We start from the raw sequence: 18,991 nt of genomic DNA, 5'->3' as shown, positions 1-18,991 counted from the left end.
AAGAAAGGATAGAACAACAGAGTTTCAGTTTGCAGACGAAAAGCACGCAAGTTCCTCTACAGCCACTTTATTAAGTGTCCTCTATGTCTGATAACGAGGGCGGTGAGCGTAAATTTGAGTCATTTTAAGTGAAATGAACTTTGGCTTCACGTTCAATCTTTGTCACATATTGACGGCGTTGTGGTGCGGACTGATTTAACAAAACAATAACATGTGCACACACACGCACACACGATGACACAAAGTAAGTCACTACTGAAAGTCATCACCTGTTCGACGTCTTCTTTCCTGAGCCCTCTAAGTCATGCTTGCGTCCCAGCATGCCCTCCTGCAGCACACTCTGGCCCCTGAGGGGCTCCGTGGGCATGGTGGCAGCCCTCTCTGGTTCTTTTGGAGTCACCACTGAGACCGACGTCTCCAGCTCCAGAGAGCCGCTCTCTCTCATCTCTGAGACTATGGGTACTGTGGAGTCGCCGGCTGTTCCCTCCAGAGGATGCAGACTGGGCTCAACTGCACCAGAGACAGACTGAAGGAGACGGAGACGGAGGGAGATAAAAATCTACCTGCATGTTTGCAGATGAAAGCAGAGCAAGACTGTGACCTTGCCTAATGCAGCAGTAATTATTCATTATTTATTAAGTATTTAAAAAAGGCAAAAAAGTTTGTTTCAGATTGAAAAAATTCAAAGCTCTTCCAAAGTCATTAACTCGGAATTACCGCGTCATGTAGGCCGGCTGTTCACGTTGCAGTTTTATGTCTTTTCAGTGTACGATACAACCTTAAATATTTAATATAAACATTTCTGTTGATGCATTTCAAAGTATGACATGCTCCAACTGCATAATAAATACTCTGCTCTCATGAAGAAGAGAATTCACAAACACGACCGCAACACGACTCCAATAAAATGATGTTTTTAATAAGGTGTTAATCAGATATCTTTGGTTTTTGGAGCATATTGAATTTCACAGTTTTTATATTATCATATTCAAGCCAGTGATTTTGGCCAACATTGGACGGATACCAACACTTTCGAACCACCATATCCCCAGTTGTGTGTTGTCATAACTAGTCAGACACAAATGGACGAAATGTCTCCTGGTTTGAAAAGTGAAAACCAGGAAGTAGTACAGTAATAGCAGGTGGCCACCAGGGGGTGAAACCTCTGGTTGCAAAAAGAATCATTCAACGGCGATTGCCGTTGAGGCGCATGCGCACTCCTTATCTTATAATTTAAACTTTTTATCTCATTATTTTGACTTTTCATCTCATAATTTCGACTTTTTATAATTTCAACTTTTTATCTCATAATTTAAACTTTTTATCTCATAATTATGACTTTTTATCTCATAATTTCAATTTCTTATCTCATAATCACGACTCTGTATCTCATAATTTCAACTATTTATCTCATAATTATGACTTTGTATCTCATAATTTCGACTTTATCTCATCATTTTGACTTTTTATCTCATCATTTTGACTTTTTATCTCATAATTATGACATTTTATCTCATAATTATGACATTTTATCTCATTATTATGACTTCTTATCTCATCATTTAGACTTTTTAATCTCATAATTTCAACTTTTTATCTCATAATTCAGTCTTTTTTTCATCTCATAATTTTGACTTTATTATAATTTCTTTATTTTGAGGATATTTGTAATATCAAGGCTACGTTTTACCTCCTTCATAGTTAAATACTACTAAATTACTGCACACATGAGTGGACACCCGTGTGATTGACAGCTGTCGCCACTAAAAACCGCAAATCTTAAGGCTTCACAAACAAACTGACAAACCAGAAGACTTTGTCAGTGTATGTTATAAAGTTTGTGTAACTAGCATGGGAATTCTTGACTTATGACCTTAAGAGCATGTTTGATGAGGTCACAGTGACCTTGACAATCAATCTAATTCCAGCTTTCTTGGGATATCACATCCACCGTAATGGGAATGTACGGACAACCCGAGTACACAACCCCTCAGGCCACAGCTGTCAGCAGAGCGGAGGCTGATTTCCTGTCAAACACTCGGGCATGTTTAAACTAAAGTCACAACATTTTCAAGTACAGAGGGCATGAGCTGAGCGACTGTAGTTACCAGAGATTGTTCCTCAACAGTGCAGAGCTGTGACGATTCCTCTACAAAGCCTGTGTCTTCTCTCCTGGAGGAAAGAGTACAGAATAATAGAGTCTGCATTATACACCTTCAAGAGCTGTGTGTGTGTGTGTGATATTCCTTATGTTGTGGGGATCTATATCTGTTTACCCACTCACATTATGGGGACTTGTCTTCCTTATGGGGACAAAAATCAAGTCCCCTTAATGTAAATTAGTACATTTTAATGTGAAGACATGTTTTAAAGATAGGCTGGGGTCAGGGTCAGGGTTAGGGTAATATCTATTAGAGTAAGTCTCCAGGAAATGAATGTAAGTCATTGCAATGTCCTTACAAGTCATGGAAACCTCTCTCCCTCTGTGTGTGTGTGTGTGTTCTTGTATTTGTGGCTTTGTGAGCAAATCGTACGAAGATAGGACATTTTGGCCGGTCTTCACTTCTTTAAAGGGCTTTTTGGGGGGTTAAGACCTGGTTTTAGGGTTAGGGTAAAGGTTAGGGTAAGGCACTTTGTTGTGATCGTTAAGATTAGGAGTCTAGGGAATGCATTATGTCTATGAGAGTCCTCTCTATGAATGAAGCGCAAAACGTGTGTGTGTGTGTGTGTGTGTGTGTCTGCTTGAAAGGATAAATCTGGTGATATTCAGCAGACCAAAAAAGACCAAAAACCAACATTTACTTGTTCTTCTCTTAATACATTATGACTTTGCCATTTCTCAAATATGACTCTGTTCCTACCAAGTAATTATGAAAAATGGATCATTGATGTATAGTAACAGCTGTGCACTGGAGCAAAGAAAAGAAAATGGTAAAAAGAGTTATTTGTATGAGGCATTATTATAATTGGATGAAAAATCCTATCCTCGAACGCAACCAATAACATAAGTAGGTACAATAATTTGTGATCCGACATCAGCTGATGTGAAATCCTTTTGGGTTTTTTACGTAACATAGTAAAAAAAGAAAAAAAAAATGTGCTGATGCTGATTTATGATTCTATGCTTGCGGTGATTTATGATTCTGTTTGCCGTTTCAGTGCACTGCTGTTATTTTAGTAAATAAAGGCTACTGATGGTGCCATTTTTGGGACAAGTTTCAGGGGGGGCTAAAAATTCTGATATGGATACATCGTGCAGTACACACTTCCTTGTGACACGAGTGAGGATTTCACACATGCCTATGATATTTATTTAATGTATGCACCAATGTAGCCCAATGGCAGAAAAGAACAAACAAGCCTCATTAGCCCACAGATATACGGACAATTCTTGCATATGCTGCATTTGGATGTACAGACGCACAAGAATGCTTGTGTGTGTGTATGTGTGTGTGTGTGTGTACCTGCTGTCCTTGTCTGAGTGCTGCTCTTCTTTAATGAACTGCTCCATCTCCTGCTGCTGCTTCCTCAGCTCCAAAAGCTCCAGCTGCAACACACACACAGCATCAAACTCATTAGAGTGTTCATTGCTCTGATTTCGTTTAAAAATAACCAGATACAAACGCGAGTGTGATCTTCAGATATTTATATTTGTTTTTTGACTTATAATATAAATCCATTCATTCGCGGTCGAGAGCCAAGCCCCCTTTTCAAACACGCAGATGGATATTATAAATTCCAGTGGAGGGAAATCAGCATAAAATGATCCCCAGGATGCCTTCAAATGGAAATACATCAGTTGTGTACATTTGCTGAAATGAGGCAGCGGTAAATAAACACAGGTTTAAATATTTCACTCAGGATAAATATTGTGTAGCTTCGGAATATAAATGATGCTGTCAAACAGGGGTGAAATAAAACTTCAAGCCTCTGGAAAGTGGAAAATCGGATAAATCAGTGAAGTTTAATTAACCCCAAAAAAGATTTCCCAATCAATATGATTCTGACAGGAAAGTCATTTCTATTCTATACACATTTTCAGCCACGCCACCAGTCGTATGGCAATCCGTTGTGTCTAAGGCTTTGTTCAAATCTGGTATTAACAAAAGTCCTTGATGGGATCACATGTGGACAGAAGTATTTATGTTTCCCGGACACTGACGTCATGTCGAATAAAGGAAATCGTCCAGCAGTCAGTGCTGATATTGTAACGGTGGCTACAAATAAATCAAAAGTATGACTGTCGATTAGTGTGAAATATCCTTTGGAACTGCAGTGGGGTCAGAGGTCGTCAGCTGAGGAGGCGGTCTCTAATGACAATGAGTAATGTGGACGCATTCATCCTCAAATACGCCTACACATGTGATTGTTATGAAAACAGAACAAAGTAGGAGCATTCAGACCACAGACTGTATGTCAAAAGAAGACATCCTCTCCAGTCGAGGACAACTCGGCAGCATGAATAGTCACAACAAGTCACAACAACTAGTTTCAGGTCATTTTTCTTATTTAGAGGAACATCGACAATAAATCACAACACATACGAGTAGACGCCAGTGTGATTGACAGCTGGTGTCTTCCAACAGGAGCCTGACGTCTGTGAAGTCCTGGTTCAGACCTGACCTGACCAGTTCATACCAGGTCTAAATGAGGTCTCTTGACTCCTTTTTACCGTAGTGAGGCGCTCCAGCGCAGAGAAACGCTCCTCCCACGTAGCGGTGGACTTCTCGAAGGCCTCGTGCCTCTTGATGAGCTTCTCGACCTCGTCCACGGTGTGGCCCAGGTCTCTGCTGGACACGTAGGGCTCCTGAGCGACCAGCCAGGCCTCTGCCACCGAGGCGTCTCGCGCAAACTGACACACCTCCAGCACTGGATGGAATTTTTACGGTTAGTTAACACATTGTTTAGACGATGAAGACACTTCAGGTTGGGAATAATCATACAAAAAAGGACATTTTCTTTTGTTTTAAGGTTTGAGTATGCAGGTTGAAATATAGTTATACTCACAGAGTCTGAGCCAGTCCCATCTGTCGTCCCACTTGTACATCATCTCCTTCCGTTTCTCAATCAGCTGCACCAGCTTTTCTTTGATCTGACACAAGCAGTTATACACCCACCGTTACATTTCAGTATTATTAAACAACTCGGGCCCCAAGACTGTCTATTATCCTCTAAGAATTAGTATTGTGAAGTAATTAACCGAATGTTAAAATCGGGCCGGGGTCAATTGCTCATTTAAATTCTTTTGGCTTTTCTATTTCTAATTAGAATTTGCTTTATACTCTCCCTGATGAGTGTAAGATGAGTGGAGCGTTTTTTTCTATAGTGGCAATCCAGTTGCTTCCATTGTACCAGACAAGAACAATCACTCCCAGAAAAGTAATTAAATCTAATGAAAGCAACAATTTAAGGCCCAGCTGAGGATGAAAAGAAAGCAGGGCTTTGTTGCTGAAGACTCACCTCAGCAGAGTCTCGGTGCTTTCGTGTCAGCAGGGCCTTGCCGAGGTCTATGCAGTCAGTGAATTTGGCCCCCCTGGCCTCAATCTCAGACCGGATCCCCTGGTGGTACTTCTGCAGTAGCTCCACAGATGAGACGTCCCTAATACGGAGGAGGGAGGGAGGGAGGGAGGGATATAAAGTGATGATAACAAACAAAACATGAAGCTTCACTACCACAAAAGAAGAGGTGAACCCACAACAATGATAACCAGGTTCTGGAAAATTCATTAAAGTATGTCCTTTATCTCATACAGTAATATTGCACATCTTAATAAAAATGATTAAGTGAACAAAACAGCACTCTAAAAATATTCTTCTTTATGATCCTTGAGTCATTTTTAGTTCATTTACAACAGCTACATTTCCTCTAACTCTCTTTGTTACTCGTTACTACCAAATAAAATCAGAAGAAGATGAAGAGTTGGTATTATGGTCTGTATTAACGTATATAGAGCTTTTCTAGTCTTGATGGGCTGTTTACACTAGAGTTTTGCTATTCATCCATTCACACACTGCAACATGGGGTTAAGTGTCTTGCTCAAGGACACATATAGACTAGCAGAGTCAGGAATTCAACCCACAACCTTCCAGTTGAAAGACCTCGCCCTAACACTGAGCCACCATGGCTCAATTTTCATATCAATTTTGATACTTAAGTACAGTAAATGTCATATACTTTAAGACTTTTACTTAAGTCATATTATTAAAAAAAAGTGACTTCACCTTCTAGCAAAGTCATTTTCTGGTAACATACTTTTACTTTTACTCACGTATCCCTTTTAGATCCTAGATACAAGACTAATAATAATAAATGCAGATATAGTTTAGAATTAATGTGAATAAAAAGTTTGAATCAGGCCTTCAAAATAAAATGCAGTATCTCACACATTGATCTGTCCCTGTATGACTCTATGGTAATAACTGATTAGAAGTGAAGGTCTGTATTTTTGCCCATTCCTGGTTCTTGACTCACTTAAACATATCCATATTTTTTGCTGACGGTTGAAATTTACCTCTCAATCTGATTTCCTTTCAGAGAAAGAAAAATAAAACCTTGCTGCAGTTTGTCATTTCCAAATCCATATTACATATTTATTTGAATGATTTATGTCATCAAATGGATTTTTGAAAAACAGAGGCTTTGTCGCAGTGCTGCTCACCTGGGTTTCTCCTGAGTCTCTATCTGCTGGATGATGCTCTCCATCCAGGCCATCAGGTCTCGCACCATGGTGAAAAAGCGGAATTTTTCGGCCGTTTCCACCAGCTGCGCCCTGCGGCCGTCGCACGCGTCCAGCAGGCCCTTCCATGCTTCCACCACCTCTCGCTCCGTGGCATGGATGGCATCTGCCTGCTCTCCTGCGTACTGAGCGCGAAGCCTTGTAGCTGTTTCCTGGAACTGCTGAACCTGTACGAGAGAGAAGCAGGAGTCAAATCGTTAAAGTCATGCATAAATAATAAAAAATATTCATTCATTCATTTTCTACTGCTTACACTCTTGAGGGTCAAAGACAAACACAGCTGACATTGCACAGAAAGGTGGAGTTCATCACCTGAAACTGTGATTCAAGACCAGTGATCTTCTTGCTATAGGGAGGACTTAATTTTTAAGAAGCAGCATTGGCCAAATATTTTTAATTTATCGGCTGATTATTATTTATGTGTAAGTTTACGCATTTTTATTCTCACAAACTTAATAAAAGCCCTCGACTTGCTAAAGCTTTACTTTTTTTCTATCCCAAAGTTTAGTTAAAAGTATATTTTTGGAGGAACTCATGTTTCACGTATTAAATAGCCTATGAGATATGATGCTATTATTCTGCAGTGCAACGTGTTATTTTAATTAAGAAATGTTTTGTGTCATTTATTATCACGTGTCTAAGTGATGTTATCATTAACCTCTTTTATTTGATCAGATGAAAAAAAAACACCAATAAAATTGGTTCAAAAACATCGGCATCATATTTGTGCTGAACTGTTTCTAAAGACAACAGACATAGAAAAAGCTTTGCTAACATCCATGATTACATTCAATTTAACTGCACTTAAAGCTGCATTAATTCATTTGATTGTTTGTTTGGTCCACATGGGGGCAGCAGAAGCTACAAACATGAGACTGATTTATTACAATCTCATGAAAATATGGCACACAATACCAGTAATTAATAAAAAATGAAATGAACAAATTTAACACCTGATACGATATTCATCCTTCTTGAAGAGCCAATTTGCTGCTCACAAACTCCTGAGGGAAATGTGTTGCTCTCTAGAACTAAATACTTCAACATTAGCTAAAACATTAGCTAAACATGAGCTAAAACATTAGCTAAACATGAGCTAAAACTTTAGCTAAACATGAGCTAAAACATTAGCTAAACATTAGCTAAACATTAGCTAAAACATTAGCTTATTTTTTCCATTGTTCATGTTTACATAAAAAAACAGTAGAACGATTTTACAAAGTTAAAAGGAGCAGTAACAACTAGAGGTGTCAGTTGTCTGTGGGTCTGTTTGCAGCTTTAATTTTTATGTTCTTTATCTATGACAGAGTGAGCGAAGCTGCAAAATAAAATGTAACAATTCCAGTTCTGGACATTTCAAACTTTTCACCGTTGCACAAACACCGCGGCACTCGTTCTGAATATGAATCATCACGTTCGCATTGCCTCAGAATCAAAACGGCCGACCCACTGAGACGTTGTACCTGTTTGCCGAGCGCAGTGATGTCTCTCTCGAAGGCGGCGTGCATTCTGTGGAAAGACTCAGCTTTGCTGAAGTCCTCCCCCAAGTCATCAGGCAGCTCTTTCTGCTTGTCGTGAATCTGAACCACCAACTCCTTCCCATCATCAAAGTACCTTAGTGAAAAAAAAATTCGATCTCTTTAAAATCTCTGGTTCACTGTGTGTGTGTGTGTGTGTGTGTAATCATCGCATTCATCATCCTATTTACAATGATAGATGAAGCTATTACATTCAAGTTAAATTCCTAGTGACATTACCGTCACAGTCAGATGTTTGCGGGGTTCTTTCATTAATCATTCCACGTCTCAAACGCTCCAGATATCAATATTATTATAACTTGTTCTAGACGTTGCATTGTGGGGTCACACATTTAAAAAAAAAACTTTATGGCATCGATCCAGATCGGTACAGTTGACTCACTTTAACAGTTCATAAGATGCTGTCAGGAGCTGAGCGCGCGTGTCGATGAGCTCCAGCAGATCAGCCCAGCTGTCGTTGATGCTGTCTTTCCACTCCGCCATGGTGGCCGCCTCCGTGTGACCAGCCTCGATCAGCTCGTCTATCGTCTGGTTGACCATGTCCACTCGCTCCTGTCCCACCATCCCCGTCTCTCGAGCAAACTCTCTAAACTTGTCCCTCAGAAGCTAAAAGAGAAACACAGATATACTGACGTTCCTCACTCACATTCTCTCCACATTACACTGATCTTTCTTTATGTGATAATTAGGGGGGTTTAGATCAATTGGATTTTACACTTTTCTTTTTCCTGAAAACCAGTGATTTTGGCGATAATGGACCAATACTGACACTGACACTGACACATTGTATTTGCTTATCCTTATCAACTGCAACTCGTTTGTGGGCCAAACAAGACATTTGAGGATTTCATGGACCAAATAACTGAAAACAAGCAACAGATTGATCCTTCATGATAATAGTCACTCTTTGTAGTTCTACTTCTTAGTTTAGCTCCACCTCCAAGTATGAAAAATGGCTTATTTAAATAGTCAAATCAAATAAAAAAAATAAATAGGCTTTATTGTCCCCACAGGGATTTTCTTTCTGGGCTAAAACAGCTGCAGAACAATGCATCGTACGGCCGAGGCAACAAACAGCAAACAAAGGACATATAATTTACAGAATATAAATAAAAATACAAGAGCTGAATATTGCACCTGCCCTAAAAAAAATTTGCATTGCACCTGCTGTAAAACAAGTAAAAATAGTAAAGAATATATTAAAATGCATTATGTTAATTGTGCTTGTTTTGTGTGTGTAATACCGTGACGTGATCCAGGTCCTGGCCCATCTCCTGAGAGGAGGCCACTACGTCTCTCTCAGCGATCCAGTGCTCCAGGTCCTCCACCTCGCGGCTCAGCAGGAAGTGGTGGAAGGTGTGGGCCAGCTTCTTCCTGCGGTCCTCAGCCAGCTCCTTCAGCCCGGCGTACTGTTTATCCACCTGGCCCTGTCGCCTGATGATGCCCTCACTGTCGACAAGGTAAAGAGAGAAGGACAGAGATTAATGAGATGAAGATAAGGTGGAGGAAATGAAAAAAAGGGGGCTAAGAAATTGGTTTTAAGTTTACCCAAGATCGGTTGTATGATTGGGACACAGGAATTATCGCACTTTACATGTTTGTCTCCCTTATCAAGCAGAACCACAACTGACTGGGACAACAAGAGGGAAATGACAGTCATTTTTCTCAGCACACACCCGTCAGGATGGTCCTCAGCAAACATCTTTCCCGCGCGGTCAGCCAGCGTCTGAATGGAGTCGGCGTAGTCGTCCACCGCCTGCTTTAGGATCATGTGGCGCTTCAGGGCCAGCTGGGAACTTTGCTCGTCCTGCAGAGACGAGAGGAGAGGAGAATAGTGAAGAAGCAGGACGATGGAGATGAAACACAGCCACACAATTCAACAAAACAAAACACTCCACATGATCTCTGTCACTTATCAAAGCATGACAGCGTAAAGGTGGATTATGTAATCCAAAACTAATCCCTGTCAATCATCATTAATGAGCCCCTTGAAGTGCATGGATTGTTTTCGATCTGCAGAGATACTGCCCTCTGCTGGTATTAAGCTTAAGTTAAGTTTCTGGGCGGCAACATTTGAGCAGATAGTTAATATCGTCCAGCCAATAACAGCGAGGGGGGCGGGAACAGGTTACAGCAAGTAGGTATTAGAAGCTGCGATGATGATGGACGCGGCAAAGTGGAGTGAATCTGGGGTTATTCGAATAATATTTGGTCTAATAATATTGGTATAATAACTTTAAGCTCTGACAAAGTCACACTGGAGGTCTGTGGTCTTTCTCTATTTTCAGACCAAACAAACTGATCCACAAGGCCAGTAACATTGTGGGGATTGAGCTGGACTCTCTGGCGGTGGTGTCGGGGGGAAGCGAATGTTGTCCAAGATAAGGACAAGAAACTGGACAATGCCTTTCACCCGCTCCGTGACATGCTGGCCAGTCACGGGAGCAGCACGTTCAGTGAGAGACTGATATCACCCAAATGCATCACTGAGCGACACGGGGAATGATTTCCTGCCTGTGGCCATCGAACTGTATAACTCTTCCATTTAACAGCATTTACTACACAACACAATATTGTTGCACACAGAGACAGACTGTTTTTATTTATCATATTGATAATGTTTTTATCTGATTTTTAATGTTTCATAATCGGTGTTTTATTTCATTTGACTTACTTTTCATATGTAATTACTTCTGTTTTTTTGTAATACTTGGTAAATTCTTTCTTGTACCTGTATATCTCCTGGAGCAACTGTGTGACCGCACAACTTCCTCCGGGATTAATAAAGCATGCTGATTCTGATTGTGGCGCTTGTTTGACCTTTGTATCAAACAAGCTGCCACTTCGGTTAATTTCAAGCTACCGCATCTGGGTCCGAGGCAGTTTGACTGACCTAATCTGTTGACATGCCCTCCTATGAAAAGCTGTTTAAGGTCCGGTGTGGTCCAGTTTATCATCAGAGACTCCATCGGAGGAGGGCACAACTTTGCCTCTGCTGTGTTTACACCAGCCCACAATTCCTTCATAATCGCTCTTTCATTGAGGGGAAAAGCCAAACCGTGTCATCATGTTACTGCATGCAGTGCCGCTTGTTATTCGCAACAACACGATATTGATTTAAATGATCCAATCTAGTTTTTTTTATACATCTGTATCCAGGTCACTAAGTGAAGCTGCCTGTTTTCACAGTCATGCATGGCGCTGCCTCTGTTCCTCACCTTGGGTTGTTCATCGGCGATCATGTAAAGCTCCTGCTCTCCTATCCAGGCTTCGGCTTCATCCGCATCATTGTAGTAGTGCTGGGCCAAGTTGGAGCCGTTCAGCCTCTCCCGGCGCTTCGCCATCTCGTCCTGCAGCCGGGCCCACGCCTCTTCCAGCTCCTTCAGCTGGTCTGTGATTCGCTCCGCCTCCGGTCGGCCCTCGGCGCTGGCGGCCGCCGCCATCCTCCTGCCTCGCTCAAGCACTTCATCCACCCGCGGCTGGTGGCCCTCGATTTCCCTCTGTAATGTCTGGTGGAAAAAAAAAACAACAGACATTAAGATAAAGTCCAAGTGGTATTCCATTACCGACTTTTTCTGTCAAGTCATGTGAATTAATTAAAAGGGACAGTTTTTATCTCGCACATGTGAACAAAAATGCATTAGTGCATTACTTTTCAAACAAGCCATTTTGCAGGGATCACTCAGAAACTTCCTCCAATATTTTCTGACATTTTATTGGCTTACTAATTAAAGGAAAATGAATTCAATGCAGCATTACGTTCACGTTGTGATTTGCGGCTAATCCCCACCTGGTTCTTGTTCAGCAGCATTTGCACAGTTTGGAGATTGTGGCCGTGCTCTTGTGACATTGCCACAGGCATCCTCTCCTCTATCCAGAGCTTGGAGAAAAAGAAGAAGATTATGATGATAAAGAAGGAAAAAGCAGACATGGGTATCTTTTGAGAAAACAGCCTTACAGCTCTCTGACGCACTTAATTACAAAAAGACCATAAGACCGTATAATTTGTGGCTACATTTTTACACCTTTTCAAAATGTTTCCAACAACTCAACAGTAAAAATCCTTCTTTAAGCCTCCACTTCCACCCGAGTCAAGTGGATTTATGTAGCGGAACCAAAAAGGTTTTTAAAGCTTTACCTGGAGAGCCAATTTCATGGAGAGAGCAGGTGGTACTTACTATCGTGCATACTGATTCTACTTTTCTGTAATTGAAAACCTTATTTCCAAATTAATAAGTTATCATTTTGGGGAGTTAAAAAAAAAGGTTCAGACTTGAATAAATTTAAATATTTAAGTCTAAAGAGTTCCCTCGGAATCTTACACCTTATTCTCCAGTAATTTAATGGTATCAATCATACGCGAGAACAGGGAGTTCTGACTGTTAAAGGTTTGCTCCGAGATGGAACGCATGCTCACAAGTTCATCAGCCAAGTCTCTGCAGAACTGATGAACAGACTTGGCGGCCTCCAGTTTGCCCTTGCGCTGAGCCAGTGGTGTGAGGAGCTGCTGGAAGTCCGCCTGCAGCGCCTGTGTCTCGGCCTCCAGCTCCGGCTGGTCCTCCCTGCCTCCGCCGTGCTTGCTGACCGCCTCCTGGAGCTCCTCCAGCTCCCTCGCACGGTCACGCACCTGGTTCTCCGTCATCTGGTACAGGGAGATATGATTAGAGAGGAAAAAAAAGATAAATCGCCTTTCAAAAAAAGCCTAATGTGGATTTAGTGGAGGGCGAACACACCGAAAGTTAAGTTTGTCTTGCTTTCTCATCGCCACTGTTTTCGTATTCCTTCCAGTAAATATAGTGATTTTGTTTGTTGCGTTCAAATGCAAACTGAAAACCTAAATACAGATCCAGCACAGGTGCTTATTCACTCAAAGCTAATCCTAAGAAATAACTTAAACTATAAACTATAATTCATTCTTTCCCATGGTGTGATTTAGCTAAAATATGATTTAAGAGCTGCATGCATCAAGACCCTTTTTAGTCACAGCATACAAATCTGAAGCGTGTACTACAGAGATACGGACCTGATGCTTCTTGAGCAGGATGTTGGCTTTCGTCAGGTCTCTAACATCCTCATCTCCGCTCTGCAGCTGCTGCTGCAGCCCACCGAGCCACTTCTTCATGTCAGCGAGGCTCTGGTCGAAAAGCTCGGAGCGGTTGGCGTCGAACAGCAGCCGGGCCTTCTCCTGGGTGGTGGACTCCAGTTTGTCCCACAGCTCGTGCAGCGTGGCCAGACGCTCCTTCACAATGGGCTCAAACTCAGGTTTGGACTCCATGAGCTCCTGACCCTCCTGTAGCCACAGAAACAACCAAGAAGAGGAAGATAGTTTGGGAAAATGTTATGTCAGGGGGAATACTGCAGGCAAATATTAAAGTGTGCATGTACAGTTGGCAAATCTGCCAAGGATGATGTTAAATTTTATATGTCTGGTGACTCTTAGCCGGATTATACAAAAGAATGTTTAATCCTGCATGCCAAATATTATTCTGTGTGCATCTACTGTATCTTTTAAGAAGTATTTACTGCTAAATACCACATGTATGAGACCATACATCCATATTATCTATTAATTGTCAATTTAGAGAGTCCAATTTACCTAACCCCAAGCGTGCGGGCCTAATAGATATATTAGGTGCTGTTAATATCCAAAAATCCAGAAAATTGTCCTCGCTGTAGACATTACAGTTATGAGCATGTCCCTGAAAGAACACTGTCTTAACAGACCTGGTCTACTTTGTTGAGCCAGTCCTTGTTGGAGGCCAGCTCGGCCATGAAGGCCTGATGTTTCAGCCACTTGCTGTGGAGGTTCCTGGCCTCATCGTACGACGTGTCCTGAGCTGTGAGCATCTTCTCGTTGATCCAAACGGTCAGCTGCAGCACGGAGTAAAAATGGAAAAAAGAATAAAAACTGTGCCGAGCTGACATTAAAGTAGTCATTATCTTTTGACAACAAAGCAATATTGTGATTAACCAAACAGGACCTGTGACCTAAATGGGGGGAAAATACAAAGTTCATCATCAAGCACTGCTGTGTTATGAAACACAAAACTATTTTTGTCAAATTGTCGATAATAATCAAGAGAATGACGAGTAAAGGAATTATAAAGCCAATGACAAATGTGCTCGTGATTTCATCACCACTGAAGTGATGATGAACTCACATCTTGAGTGTTTTGCAGGAAGTGCTGCAGGTCACGGTTGTCTCGCAGCTTCTCCGACACCTCCTGAGCTCTTCTGTTATTCTTGTCACGCCTGGAAGTCAAACACAAAGCCAGAGAAAAGACATTAAAAATACAACCACAGACTCCAGTGTTTTTTTTTTCTTCCTCGCCAAGACAAACAAGATGCTCCTTCTGCACTCTGCAAAAAATAAAATAAAAAAACCTGACACAGTAACTCAAAACAGTCATCTGTGTCTCAGCTACGCTGCAAAGAATCGCTCTCACTTAAGGATCAATATCCATTACAGCGAGCGCCTGTCTTCCAAGTAAATTAGGGGAGTTAAGAGGAAAAGCTCCTGAGCTTCTACTGCCTCATGTTGACACAAATGTTACAGTGATAAGGAAGCTGTCCACTGATGAGCCAGGTGAAAAATGTGGCTAAATGAACAGCTTTGTTTTTCTACAGTGCAACAGATATAGCTATGGGTCTCTTTATTTGGTTAAATGTACATAAATCCTATGTTGATATTTATTACTAATCATATATTTAATTTTTTTCTGAGTAAAGTGAGTCAAAAAATTATTTACTTACTTATTTGTCTTTAATGTTTGTAAATCTCTTTTGTTTTTAACCTAATGACTCCTAACCTTGGTTTCAACCCATGACAAAACTATTACAAACTGGAATTTCCCCCAAGGGTAAGTCTCTGTTTGTCTGTCTATTGTATTAGCTTTGTAATTTAATTATGTTCCTGTTTTTAAAAGCCTATTGTGTAATTTATTGGTTTCATTATTCTTATTTCAACATCTCAAAGTGTTTAAATTGATTCTGCCTTACTCACCACTAAAAACTTTTAAAAACACTTACCTTTAAGGAGAATGTTATCAAAAAATAACAATAATATTATATAATAATTATTATTATTTTTAATATATATTAAAAATAGGCGTGATGTAGCTCATTATTTGCACATGATTCAAAATTAGAATAAGAATTATCCTTTGGCCTCAATAGTTTGAAAAATGGTTGCAAATGTGAAGAATTGACAACAAAGGCCCATCTAGTTCAAGACTCTGTTATTAATATTAAATGTGGTTGAAATTCATTCAATCCTGTACGGAACTACAATGACAGGCTGACCGACCGACCTGTCTCTGATTCCGTCCATTTTCTCCAGCACTTTCCCCGAGTACAGATTGTTACTGTCCACCAGTCGCTCTCCGCCCTGCAGGGCGCCGTCAATCTTGTCCTCATTGGCTTCCATGGTGCTCAGAAAGTCCTCATGCTTCTTTAAAGCTTTCTCTGCACCGGCCAACGTGTCAGGCCTGTCAATGTGGGCCAGGGTGTACTCCTGTAACAGAGCAGGCAAATACATGTCAGGGAGAAGTGGACAAAGACGGAAAAACACCGAGAGCTGAATGTTATAAGACAAACATGCACTACGGGAACTGACTGTGCTGCATTCTTCTGCTCCACATTCTTTCAAGAACCTGTAGCATTGCTAACCCCATCATTATCTAAATGTCATAATTTATGATTCCTCTATTTCAAAGATACACAATTTTGAGACATTACCTAATAATCCTAAATCAAATATCAGCGCAGTACCTGGTTGTTGAGGATGGCCTCTACAGCTTTGCCATCGCGCATGAACTGCTGGAAGCCCAGACCTTGGTCCAGAAGGTTCTTGCGACTGTCCCACATCTTCTGCAGTTCATCCCAGCCGCGGACCATGTCTTTCAGCCTCTGCTCCAGCTGCTGGTACTGAGGGTCGTCCTCCTGACCCACTATCACCTGAGCACCTGTGTCCTTCACAGAGTGATAGTCCTCCTCGTGGTTGTTGATGTCTTCACGCACTGCATCGTGAAGGCTGAGCTCCATCTCAGCTTCTGGCAGCGTGGCAGGCATTTCCTCCGATGCCACAGCCTTCTGGGTTTTAAAAAGCCACGACTGGAAGTCATCCATGTCTTGGAGGAAGGTCTGTAGCTTGCTGACCTCGCCCAAAGAGTCCTCCCTGTCTTTCAGGGTCTTCTTTAGCGCATCCCAGGCTGCGTCCAACTCTCCCCTGCGGGCAAAGATGTCTGCCGCGTTCTCCGGGTGATCCTGAGCAAGCTGGTCCGCCTCGCTCCTCAGGAAGGTTAGCTTGGCTTCAATGGCGGCTAAATCTCTCTCTATGCCAAACAGCTTTCTCTGGATGGTCATGACGGCTGCCAGGTCATTGCCCAAGTCTTGCGTGGACTCGATCACCCGTGTCTTGTCTTTGATCCAGGCTTCTGTCTCGTCACACTCCAGCCCGTAGTTGTGGAGACTAACAGCAGAGTCCACTTTCCGCTTCTTATCATCCACCATGGCCTTGAAGGCCTCCCACCTGAAAAGAATTATTAAATCATCTTCATTTCTGTTTACTTACATCTTAATTGTACAAGTTATAAGAAATAGTCATTACCTTAAAAAGACAAATGAAACATAGATTTATTTAATTCTTAATTCTACATACGGTATACGTTGACTAGCTTATTTTTTCCTGGAGACAAGTTCCTCATTTCTACATCTTCAGCTAACCTGCTATGTTGTCACTAAACGTCTCGGAAATTCACACGATTATTCAGAAGATAAAATATTAAAATTTTAATTTCGTGTTTTTCTCTTGGGATTTTACACTAAATTATTGATCTCATTCATCAGAAATGTTGACATACTGATGACATAATCTAGCTAAAATGCTCAAGTCACCTCTTGTTCAGACGTGTCTGACATTCCTTGACCTCTTTGGTACGAGGGTGTCTGCTGTCTTCAAGCTGTTTCACAGCTTTGTTGACGTCGTCAACTCTCGACTGAACATTTGCCATATCCTGAGCCAGAATGCTTAACCTGTGACAAAGGAAAGTGTTAGTCAAAGTTAATCTTTACCACTTTACAGGACTGATCAGGGTACTGGTAGATAGAAGTGGTAGAAGTTTGTGATATCGGTATAATAAGCAAAATAATTCATTTTCTTATTTGTACCTATTCTGTACGACTTCCAGATCCTCCAGCTTCTCCGGCACCTCCAGTCCCACCAACCAAGTCTCCTTCTGGCCCATCCAGAGCTCACATGCATCCGTCTCACTGAAGATGCTGTACAGCGCCATAGTGTCATCAAGCTTCTTCTGTCTCAGGTCAGCCAGAGACATGAGTTCCATGTACAGGTCCTTGATGTCTTTGAGACGTCTCTGGATATCAGGAGTGTTCTGAAGTTCCTCTGGCAGTGCGTTGGCCTGCTTTGATAGAGCATCAATGGTGGCTCCATTCTTAATTGTTTCATTCTTCAGGTCATTGTGCCTCTTCACTAGCCGCTGTGTGGTGTACTCATCGTGACCTACATCCTCGCTGCTCATCTGCCTCTTGGCATCCAGCAGCCAAACCTTGAGTTCATCAGCATCTCCTTGAAACTGGAAGAACCTCTGAGTGTCCTGCAGGTTCTGTTTCCGAAAGGCCGCCAGCTCCTCCAGCTGCTGCCATTGCCTTGCGATGTCGTCCATGCTTTCCTGAACCTTAGGCGAGCCAAAGTGCTTGGCCTGGATCATCTTCTCCCCCTCAGCAAGGACCTGTTCCAGGTTGGCGCGGCGAGCTCCAAGCTCGTCCTCGAAGGCGCTGTGTTTGCTCTGGAGCACCAGCACGCTCGTCAGGTCCTTTCCGTAATCCATGGATGAGAAGATGTGCTCCTTCTCCCTAATCCAACTCTCTAGTTCCGCCACCTCCCACAGGAAGTACCAGAAGCGACGGGACTGCTCCAAGCGGGCCCTTCGCTGGGCCGCCAGGGCACAAATTTCCTGGTAGCACAGCTCCAGGTGCTGCACCCTGTCCCGGATCACTTGAGGATCACATGGCTTATAGCCTGGTGGGGAAATGAGGGACAACATAAATGTTACAGCCTGTGTATTTAATAATTTCATTTCCTATGTTCTCTGACCTGCTCTCGGGATTCTGTAGTCTTTGTCAGTTTAAACTTGGTAGAGAGCAGGACATGTACTGGTTATGACTGGACAGCGCATGTGATGTTGACTTTTGGTACATGACAATTTGTCATGCTTGATACATGATTATCCCTTGAGCTCATTCGCTTTTTAAGGTTAAATATAGGTTATTTATGTGTGAGAAAATGAAATTGCCTATGAATTTGGTCAAATTGTGCTGAAACACAAATAGTTAAACAGTCTTAAGCCTTTAAAACCAAGAAGAGCAATCACTGATGCCACATCATGATATGATATCTAAGATCTAATATCTAACTCGTCTCATGTCCTGATATTGACATAATACTGAAATGTTGCCCAACCGTAGTCATCACTGATAAAAATCACATAATTACAAAAAAATAAAGTGCACTTACTATCTCCATTTGCAAACTTGAGAGCAGCAGCACTGGCGTTATGTACCCTCTCTGCCTGCAGGGCAACATCATTTTCTACCAGGGCATGTTTCTGTAGCAAGTCCTCAACTTCCAACAAATGTTTCCCAAAGTCTGCAGACAGCAGTCGAGCCTGAGGACACATTTAAACAATGTTCAGTCTA

The 18,991-nt window shown here is 41.8% G+C and overlaps 1 protein-coding gene across 1 annotated transcript in view; it reads right to left on the bottom strand.

Moving 5' to 3' along the window:
- Positions 1–244: 244 nt before the first annotated feature.
- The window catches only part of sptb (spectrin, beta, erythrocytic), a 41,832-nt gene continuing 23,085 nt past the window's right edge, over positions 245–18,991 (bottom strand). The window contains exons 13-34 of the mRNA XM_044017802.1: positions 18,810–18,960; positions 17,444–18,314; positions 17,171–17,308; positions 16,046–16,805; positions 15,586–15,788; positions 14,437–14,527; positions 14,000–14,146; positions 13,299–13,565; positions 12,693–12,917; positions 12,066–12,155; positions 11,494–11,784; positions 9,952–10,082; positions 9,520–9,724; positions 8,658–8,881; positions 8,201–8,351; positions 6,660–6,904; positions 5,461–5,599; positions 5,008–5,092; positions 4,673–4,869; positions 3,465–3,547; positions 2,109–2,172; positions 245–526 (exon numbers count right to left, since the gene is read on the bottom strand). Coding sequence (XP_043873737.1) covers positions 266–526; positions 2,109–2,172; positions 3,465–3,547; positions 4,673–4,869; positions 5,008–5,092; positions 5,461–5,599; positions 6,660–6,904; positions 8,201–8,351; positions 8,658–8,881; positions 9,520–9,724; positions 9,952–10,082; positions 11,494–11,784; positions 12,066–12,155; positions 12,693–12,917; positions 13,299–13,565; positions 14,000–14,146; positions 14,437–14,527; positions 15,586–15,788; positions 16,046–16,805; positions 17,171–17,308; positions 17,444–18,314; positions 18,810–18,960 — 5,019 coding nt within the window. The 3' untranslated portion in view covers positions 245–265. The remainder of the gene's footprint in view (positions 527–2,108; positions 2,173–3,464; positions 3,548–4,672; positions 4,870–5,007; positions 5,093–5,460; positions 5,600–6,659; positions 6,905–8,200; positions 8,352–8,657; positions 8,882–9,519; positions 9,725–9,951; positions 10,083–11,493; positions 11,785–12,065; positions 12,156–12,692; positions 12,918–13,298; positions 13,566–13,999; positions 14,147–14,436; positions 14,528–15,585; positions 15,789–16,045; positions 16,806–17,170; positions 17,309–17,443; positions 18,315–18,809; positions 18,961–18,991) is intronic.

The sequence above is a fragment of the Solea senegalensis genome, unplaced genomic scaffold, assembly GCF_019176455.1.
Source record: "Solea senegalensis isolate Sse05_10M unplaced genomic scaffold, IFAPA_SoseM_1 scf7180000015847, whole genome shotgun sequence".
NCBI classification, from domain to species: domain Eukaryota; kingdom Metazoa; phylum Chordata; class Actinopteri; order Pleuronectiformes; family Soleidae; genus Solea; species Solea senegalensis.
The sequence above is the reverse complement of the archived record's forward strand: the minus strand, read 5'-3'. Positions and strand labels throughout refer to the sequence as shown.